General features: G+C 42.2%; 1 protein-coding gene across 1 annotated transcript; it reads right to left on the bottom strand.

Annotated features, from left to right (window-relative positions):
• Positions 1-3070: 3070 nt before the first annotated feature.
• LOC103254627 (putative ankyrin repeat domain-containing protein 20A5) lies at positions 3071-5555 on the bottom strand (the record flags this gene model as incomplete). The annotated part of the gene is made up of 3 exons (XM_008052661.2): positions 5323-5555; positions 3404-3521; positions 3071-3244 (listed from the first exon to the last, which is right to left on the bottom strand). Coding segments are annotated over exons 1-3 (525 nt in total), but the record flags the coding sequence as incomplete, so codon positions are not given.
• Positions 5556-10058: the final 4503 nt, after the last annotated feature.

The raw sequence follows: 10058 nt of genomic DNA on the forward strand, positions 1-10058 counted from the left end.
CACCTCCTAAGTGGCAGGGAATATAGGTGAGAGCCATCATGCCCAGCTATTTTGTTTGTCTGCTTCAGATATGGGGTCTTGCTATGTTGCCCAGGCTGGTCTTGACTCCTGGCCTCAAGCAACCCTCCCACCTCAGCCTTCCAAGCACGGGTTTATAGTTACAAGCCACTGCATTGGGCTTTCTTTTTTTTTTTCGAAAATTTTTTTTTTATTTTAAAATCGTGGGGTACAATTCAGGGTTAGGTATACAAATATTCATTGTAAGGCCGGGCTCAGTGGCTCAGCCTGTAATCCCGCGCCTTTGGGAGGCTGAGGTGAGTGGATTGCCTGAGCTCGCGGGTTCGAGACCCGCCTGGGCAGCGAGACCTCATCTCTACAATAAATCAAAAAATCAGCTGGGCGTTGTAGTGCATGCCTGTAATTCCAACTACTTGGAAGGCTCAGGTGGAAGGATCGCCAGAGCCCAGCAGGTCGAGGTTGTGGTGGCTGGAAGCGGCCACTGCACTCCAGTCTGGGTGACAGAGTGAGACTCCAACTCAAAAAAAAAAATTCATTGTGTAGGTACCCTTGTTGATGAGTTATTGCACAGACTGGTTTTGAGGTCTCAAACCCTTGGACTCAGGCAATCCTCTTGCCCCCACCTCCCAAAGGGCTGGGATTTCAGACATGGGCTGAGTCTCCTCAATTCTACATATGGACTTAATTAATGCAGACACACTAAACTTATGTATGGGGCACATTTTGATCATAGCTCCAATTCCAGATTGCTGGGTATAAAACAAGTATGTGCATGTACAATCAGTCATTCCTTTAGTATTAGATGTTCTACCATAAACGATTAGGTGCCAACATATAATAAAAGTTGATATTAAGATTCATAATTCCCATTTCAAGAATTTTTCCAACATTTCCTCATTCACAATCTATTTGTGCTGCATTTAATTATGCCAGATTGTTCATCAAATGCTAACTAGTTCATAGAAAATCATGGGCTCTGAATTAAAAGAGAATACCTTTTCCCATGAAGATGTTCACTTAATAAAAGTAGTAGGCCCTAGATATGTATAGTATATTTTAAAATACTCCCTCAAATCTGGGAATGATGGAGAGTGCCTGTAAGCCCAGATACATGAGAGACTGAGGTAGGAGAATCTCTTGAGCCCAGGAGTTTGAGTCCATCCTGGCATCATATTGAGACCTTTTCTCCTTTCTCTAACAACAACAACAACAACAGTAGCAGCAACAGATTTCCTCAAGATTCTGATATAATCCAGGTTAAGAATGACTGAATATTAATATGTAAATTCCCATATATCAAAAATGTCAAAAATTCCTAGATGAGATGGAAATAGCTGTTACTTCCTTCAAACCTCCCATGCTGAAACTAAATTATTAAAAGAATTACTTTCTTTGTGTTACTACATGATTTTCAGTGTCTTAAACTGCCATCTTCTTGACATACTGAAGACAGTACATAACACAGTATCAACTTAGAAAAAGTCCCTGCTTGTAATAAACACTTATTGACCAAATCTCCTGAGTGATGATAAAATGACAGAATATTCTGAAAGGGTCAGTCCCTACTTATTGAAAGACTACCCATAAGTAAACTTCTAAAGGTCCTCTGAATGAAAGTGAAAATTGATGATTGAAAGGAAGGTGTTATTCCATAAGGTGACAGATATTGCCAAAAACATTTCTTTGCACTCTCCTCCATAGAAACAGAAAGAAAGATACAAGTCAGGCTACTTTTGGGATGCAGAGGTTTGAAGGAAGTAACAGCTACCAATTTCCATCTCATCTAGGGATTTTTGACATTTTTGATATATGGGAATTTACATATTAATATTCAGTCATTCTTAACCTGGATTGTGTCAGAATCTTGAGGAAATCTGTTGCCGCCACTGTTGTTGTTGTTGTTGTTAGAGAAGGGAGAAAGGGTCGCACTATGATGCCAGGATGGACTCAAACTCCTGGGCTCAAGAGATTCTCCTACCTCAGCCTCTCATATACCTGGGCCTACAGGCACTTTCCATCATTCCTAGCTTTGAGGAAGTATTTTAAAATATACTATACATATCTAGGGCCTACTACTTTTATTAAATGAACATCTTCATGGAAGAGGCTAGACTTGTGGATTAAAAAAAGAAAATCCCTCAGATCACTGCAATGCACAATTTTAGCTGAGAACTAGTTCAGTAGACTGTCACTTCCATGTCTCATCTCTCCTCCACAAAGCCAAGTCCCTTTATTATTTGGGGAGGTGGGCATAAAGAGACGTGAGTAATAGAGTCATTTGCTGCCAACGCCACTTTTCTTGGGTAGGAGTAGAACAGCAACTAGTAAGTGTAAAATGCCACATGGTTTGCTATTTATAAGCTTCTCATCATCCACTTTCCCATCAAGACTTTACAGATTCAAGAGCAGAGTTTGTACTCATATTTAAGTGACTGCTTATGCCAGCATAGGATAAGAAGCTAATCATTGACTCTTCCCTCTTTTGAAATGCTTCCTATTTTATCCCCACCTATTTTACTGTCCAAGTCACTGTAAGCAGATCTCTAGGCAAGTCTAAAACTTGCTGACCCTCTTCACCAGACTGAGAATTATTTTCTCCTAAACTGAAGGGTAGCTTGTCTAAGCACATACACTGAATGACAAACAAAACAATACTTTTTTCTTGCTCACTTCCCTCAATGATCTAACTGTCCAAGTTGGCCTGCATGTTTCAGATTGTTCTCCATTCCCCTTTCCACGTTTCCCTCTAAAGCCTTGCCACTGAGAGATAACTCATTTCCATATATGTTACTTTTTAAGGAGCTTGTCAAGAGCAGCAAGGTTTCCATTTATTGTAAAAAGCTTTAGTTTAGTTTGAGTTTTTAATATAAAGATTATTTCCAGAGCAGATGGATTAATAGTTAAAGTAAAATATTATCCAATCAACTTATTTAAAATATTTTCATTCAGGGATGCTTCAGATTTCAAATATGAAAATCTGACCCATACATATGTCAATGTTAAAACCAATGCATTTCAAGTATTTTGGGAATAAGGCGGGTTGATGCATTACCTTGTTTGTTGCTTCAATATCTGCATTGCCTGATAGCAGTTTTTCAGCCATTGAGATATTCTGATGATAGGCAGCATAGTGCAGAGCAGTGTTGCCATGGATATCCACAGGGTTTGGATCGGCACCACATTCTAGCAGAATAGTTGCACATTCCTCTTCCTGGCATTGGACAGCCTGTGAGTATTAAACCAAGACATAAATCATAAACTCCAGGAATTCAAAATAAACATCTCACCGATTCCACCTAGTGATATTTAAATGAGAGAAGTTCGTTTTTATTCTATCTATTGAAGCCACCTCCATCTCATGCTAAAATAGTGAGCCAGTACATACTGCTATCAGAGGTGTTTTGTAGTCATTGTCACAGACATTAAGCTGGCATTGTTTCTCTTCTGTCAGGAAAATGACCACTTCTCGACGGCCACAGGCACTGGCCACATGCAGAGCAGTCCTGTGAAAGTGAGAGGAGAGGACTTTTCAGAAAACTGAAATGCAGTATCGCAAAACATATAAAAATTCATGCAATTGTAATCACTGAATAGCATGTTACTGCTCTGCCTTCAATACAAATAACCGACTTTTCTTGTGAAGAAAGCACACTATTTATCAGCTCTTATTACACACCACATACGTGAAAAAAAGGCAGTCTACTGGATTGGAAAGAGCCTGGCCTTTGGAGTCAGCTCAACGTTGGCTTGAATCCCACTTGAAACTCTGTCATTTCACATTCTCATTTAGCCTTTCTGTGCCTCATTTTTCTCATCACCAAAATGGGGATGAAAATAGTAGCTATCTCATAACACACCACTGGGATGCTTATGAGAATCTATGCAACTTATTTAGAGCAGTCCCTAGCACAAATAGCAGCTCAATAATTATAAGATACTATAATTATTGCTTTTACTTAACAAAAACAACATTGTAATGAAATAAAATTACACAGCTATGCTTGCTTTGTGGTATGGCTTAAAGATGAGAGATAACATTGTATTTCAGTAATTCCAAGATGCTAACTTTCCTCCCATTTTAATGTCTCCAACATCAGAATATCACCTGTAATTCATGATTAATTACTACTATAATTGGCAGCATTTTAAAATTCTCTTATTGATATGTAAAATAATGGGGCATCACACAAATCATGGTGCCTGACCTTCCATTAAATATGGCAGAGGTAGGCATCAGGACTATAACTTTCTAGTCATGTGAGTGGCATTTAAATACATTTTAATTATTCAAAGTACTATGGTGAGAGAGGGTGGAAATTATGACCACAAATTCTGTGATTTTCAAAAAACTTTAATTCAAAAGAAATTCAGAATTCAAACAAAAAGATATGGCTCATTCAAATTTTAGACTTGTAGAATATGAATCAGATATTTCCAATGGTTAATATTAAGACTGTCATATATTTTCAAAAGGGCAAACTATATCTTTTATCATTTTCTTTCTTCAGAAATTTTTTTGTTTAAAAGGAAGGGAGAAAAACTTCTCACTGCAATTAAATCCTAATAGTACGATTTTAAGTGTGGTTAAACATAAGACACAGTAGAGTATATCTGCTACATAACAGTATTCATGTTACGTTGATGAATAACTGGATTTTTAAAGTGATAAATACAAGTGGGGTGCTCAGTATATTTAAAGAAAATGTTTGTAGAGGAAAGCAATAATTTTGCAGTAATAAGAAACACTTGTATTTTTTTTTAACTCTCATAAGGACACAAGCTAAAATGATTATTTTAATTGTATATATGTAATACACCCATATATAATAAACCCCATTGTATAATAAAATGTCTACATAATAAGAAGATAGTTTTCTACTTCTTTTTTTCCTGCAAAACCCCCACTTTATTTCAACCTTTATCCAAAATGTGCACATCAATCTAAAATGGATATTGGATTTTACCTGAAGACTCTTTAGCCCAGAAGTTGACATATTACGGGAATTATTTCTCTCACTAAAGACAAGACAGAGTCTATACTTCAGTTAGTTCATTCCATCCCTTTTTTAAGAAAACTGCCAATGCCGAGCTCTAGAAGGGGAACCAGGAGGAGACGGGAATCCAGCCAGACTGTGTGTCTGTTTTCCGCCCAAAGAGCTGCCAGGGCCTTGCCCCCACCGAGGCCTCCAGCCCGGGCGCTGGAGACTAAGCGAAGGGAGCCCCGGCCCCGGCGCAAACAAGAGTCCCGGAAGGGCGTCTGCCCCGCCCCTTCCCGCCCCACCCGGCGGCCGCTCTGGCCCTCACCTGTTCTCACTGTCCCGCGAGTTCAGCAAGTACTTCCCCGTCAGGAGGACGCGCTCCATTTCCGGCACGTCCCCAGCGAAGGCAGGTATGTGCAGCCGCGGCAAGTCTCCCTTCCGGATGCGGTAGGCATGCTTGGAGTAGACGCTCTTGGGGTCCATCTCGCTCTCGGCGCCCCCGGAGAACCTGCGCCAGCGACCGTTGAGGTCCTCTACGAAGCGGAGGAACTTCAACATGGTGGCGACTCGCGGCTTCAGAGGCACCGCCGCTGCCCCCACCTTGGGCCGTTACTGGTCGAGACCACAACAGCAAGCAGTCCTCTCTGAACCCGAGATCCGACCGGGAGACTCGGTGGCCTCCCACTTCTCAGACCCGGTGAACCGAGAAAAGCCGTTGTGTGCGCACGCACCGCAATGTCAAAGGCCGCGCATGCGCACAACGAAAGAAATGCTCCCTTCAGGAGCTCGCGCCCGCGGTGCCCCCCGAGGTCCCAGCATCCACCACCGTGGTCGGGCTACCTGTGAGCTAGGCCCCCGGCATGAGAGCCCATCTCACCGCATGGGGGTTCCAAAGGCAGCGTCGCTTTGGGGTTTCTCAGACTGCCTGGGAAACCCCATGACCGCTCCCCCCGAATCCGGAGCCTTGAGTCCCATGGGCGGGGGGGGGACTGGAAAGAAAACCGGCGGCTGGGGATTGTTGCTTCGCTGAGCATCGCGCGGGCCCTGGGGCCCTCCCGCCCACTGACGCGGGCACCTCCTCGTTACAGTGATCCGGTGCCCCTGCCCTCCGGGTGCTGGCTGGGGACACCCGTGAGCCGCTAGAGGGAGTCCCGGGCGTCCCTTTTCACGGAGGCGCCAAGAGAAGTGGAAAGTGAGAGTCCAAAAGCCAGAGAGGAGCTGGCGGGGGGCGGTCCTCCCAGGGCGGTCTCCCATCAAAGCGCGACTCGAGCGACCCTGCTTAGCTTCGCAGTCCCTGGCGGATCCAGAGCCTGTGCCCCAAGAAGGGCCGTGGTGGCAGTGGCCGCCGGCGCTCCCCAAGGAGGCTGCTGGAATCCCTGCAGCTCAGGCCCGCCTGATGCCGGTATGCAGGGCCCCTCGGGAGATAGGCGTCCTGGACCTTGCCGCCAATCTGCGCCCCACGCGTCCCCCTCAACCCCACGTCCCTGAGCGGGCGATCCGTGGGACTGTCCCGAACCTGCCGCAGACTCCCCGGACAGCCAGGGCGCTAAGGGGAGCCCAGGTCAGCCGGGGCCTAGGTGGCTGCCCTGAAGCCGCGAGGGGTCTCCGCCCACTTCACAGGGTCTGTAGAAGTCCTCCTAAGACACCATATCATTCTTGCTTTAATAAATATTTGTTAAATACATGTTTTCCTTTGGTTCCAGTCTGTTCTCTGTTCCCTCTAGCTCTCTCTTTTCGGGTTGTCATTCTTGATAAGGTGACCACCTTTTATGCAGGTTGCAAAATTTGTTGTTGCCTTATGGTGGCACAACTCTTCATGTGAATGTCATTCCACAGGGCTGTTGGTTTTATACTGAGTGGGGAGCAACCTTCCTTCCACCAGCTACATTTGTATGCAACAATCTGGTCTTAACTTTGCATTTCCTTAGTGTGTCTCTTGATTTCCAAATTCATTTTCATTTAATAATTCGTCGTCCAACTCCTTCAACTCCCTATATCACCCCTTCTAATGGAATTTGGCACAAGCTTTTATGAGAATGGGTTGGGAGATATTATGAGTGATGTTGCCCATGCTGACCAATGAAATGAACGCCTAGTCTTCTATAGAAACAGACATCTTGCTCTCCTACCAGGACGAATTCCCTCCATATTTCACACTGCCAAGGGGTTCCAAGACACCCCGTTTGAATGTTTATGTAGTCATGTCTCTATTCATCCTGTCATTGATCCTGGCTTCCCTGGTATATCTGAGTTATGGCATCACAAAGGTAGAACAGAGACTCTTTCACGACTTTCACCTCACATTGTTCTTTCAAATCATTTTCGTTGTGCTGTTGGAGGGGAAACCAAGATGTATATGTATTCTGAATGTATAATCACAATATAATCCAGATAAGGGAGAAAAAGGGAAATACTAAGTAATGACGATACGGCCATCCTCATTCTAAACAGAGAAGAAAGCATGAGAAGATAGAACTAAATGTATTTGTTTAAGAGTTTCTATTCATTTGAGTATATGCTTCTGATTACTCTTCTTCATTGTACTGTGATATAATTATCACAGTACCTAACTGCATGCAATTAATATGTTAGCAAGATTGTAGATGGTTCTGTTACTTTCAATTATTAGAATAGTCTTATGTTATTGTTTCAAAAATTTGGTTTTAAATTAAGTTCAAAGTTCTCTTCCTCCTTCCATTCTACAAATAATTGACTTCTCCTGTCTCCATCTCCTGGCCAGGAGTTTTTTTTTTTAATATCATATTTCACACATTTAGGCAATGTAGAAGAAGGACAAGGGCAAATGCTTCCTTATTTAACTGCCTGTAATGAGGCTGAGTTCCCTTCTTGGTTAGATGTCCTTGCTTGTCTGGCTTAAGGTCAATTATGAACACCTCTGTGTAGCAGGTAAGTGGTTGCTGGTTCTTTCACGTGTGAGTTCTTCTGAGTGTCTCCAAAGTATTTCCTTTCCCAGAACATAGTTCCTGATATAGGAAATTTGGCTTGATCTTTACCATGTTCTTATTCCCTCCAAAAATTATACAAATGCAAACTGAGACCCCCCTTTCCTGGTGGTCAGCCCTTTTGGTGCAGTCTGGAAAGATAGCTAGAGTTCAACAACTTTTTTTCAGTGTCTACCAGCTCTTAGGAAAGAGGCCATGCTATGTCAAATGATGGGGCCAGGTATTCATTGCTGCCTCTTCTCTCAGCCTTATTTTGCCCTCTGGTCCTCTTTTCCCTGGCTCAGGTAGCCCAGGTGTGCTGGTCTAACAGATTACCAACTAGAAAAATGAATCACTCATCTTACTGCATGTAGTCACCTCCTATTCTTAAAATAATTTATCTTGAAGCCTTTTTCCTTTGATTTTAGGCAGCAAGATAATGTATTCTCCTTTTCCTTCATAGAATAGTATGTCTTTAAAAGGTAATCTTCCTCACTACTTTCTAGGTTCTTTTCCTACATTGTTATGTGAGAGAGAGCAGTGGTTGGTAGTAGGCTTATTTTAAAGTGATACCTATTAGTAAGCTCTGTAAAGATGTTCTATATTTTAGAATGTGGTGGTGGTGGGGGGGTGTCAATATAGTTTAGCCCTCAGCTTTGCTCTTAGATATAGCTCTGGGAAAACAGGAAAATTTTCACTTGATATCTTGCTTCTTTTCAGAGGAAAAGGAAGAAAGAGAGAATACTAAATAAAATCACTGAAGCTGTTCCTATCTTAAAACAATGAAATTAGAGTTGGATAACCAGAGGTCAGTGGGCAGAAACTAATATAAGCCACTTGAGAAAGACTGCTGGCCAAGAGGAGGAATGGCTTGCCAGAAATCCTAAAAGGAGTCCAGAGGAATGAGAACCACTGTTCAAGGGTGGCTGGCATTATAGTAACAAGTTAATAGAGAAAACAAATGTCACAGTTTGCTCCTGGTAGCTCTGAAAGCCTTTGCACCCTTCTGGAAAGAGTAGAACTGAGAATATGAAGGTGGAATCAAATCACAAGTAGTGGGGGGAAGCAGAGAACACTGATGTGCTTTAAGTAAGTTCAGATCTTCAGGTCCTTATACATTATACCTGGGGTGCAAGGAGCCAGAAAAGTACAAAGTACCAACAAATGTAATTTCTAATTATGTTTTGATTATTACTAAGGGCTTATTTTTTAGTTGCTTCACTTTTTTTCTTGAAAGTTTATTGAGAGATTAAGCAGAACCTGCCAAAATATCAAGTAAAGAAAAAAACCGTTAAAAAAAAAAACAAAGTTTTTGAAACTGTTGCCCAGTTATCTTGGTGTCTATTCTAAGCATAATTCTTGACTAGACTATTAAGTAGCTTGCCTATGAACAGCTATGAGGGGAGTGTGATCACTGAGCAACATGGGTTCAAGAACATTAGCTGGACTAATCTCAGATCTGAGTCCAGTGATTCAAGGTATGGCTGAAACATGTATCCTAAATTCCACAGAGCATCTCACATTCTTTCATAGCATTCTCAAGGTATGATGAGAAATATTGGTAGATTATTGTTTGCTTAGGTGGAATCAAAGACTGCTTGAAAAACAATTCATTAATTCATTCAACAAAAGTTTTGAATTCTTGTATTCTAGGCAATGTGCCTACCCCTCAGGATAAGAAGCTAGATAATTAATAGTCAATACATGTGTGCTGTATACCATGAGAAGTGCTTTGTACATATGATCTTTTTTGCATCTCTGAAAGATGGGTATTGTTATCTCCATTTAACAAACGAGGAAGCAGAAGTTCAGAGTTGCTGTCCAAGATCATCAGATACGTACAAGGGTGTAGCTGAGATTCAAACTGTGATCTACTGATAATAAAGCCAAGATCTTCCCCTGACATGATCTTAAAAAGAGAGAACTAGAACATGCTCCAGAGAGTAGAACTAGGATTAATGATTTGGAGTCACCAGGAGAAGAGTCAACACATGAAAATTCAGCGTAATATGCTGAGTCAATACAAGGAGGAACTTTTCATCACTCAGAGCTAGAGCCTTCTTGAATATGAATGAGCCCTGTGCCTCGCCCCTGGAACTCTCACTGCAGGTCTGCAAAT

The sequence above is a fragment of the Carlito syrichta genome, unplaced genomic scaffold (genome assembly GCF_000164805.1).
Source record: "Carlito syrichta isolate Samal-C Ts95f unplaced genomic scaffold, Tarsius_syrichta-2.0.1 Scaffold287146, whole genome shotgun sequence".
NCBI classification, from domain to species: Eukaryota; Metazoa; Chordata; class Mammalia; order Primates; family Tarsiidae; genus Carlito; species Carlito syrichta.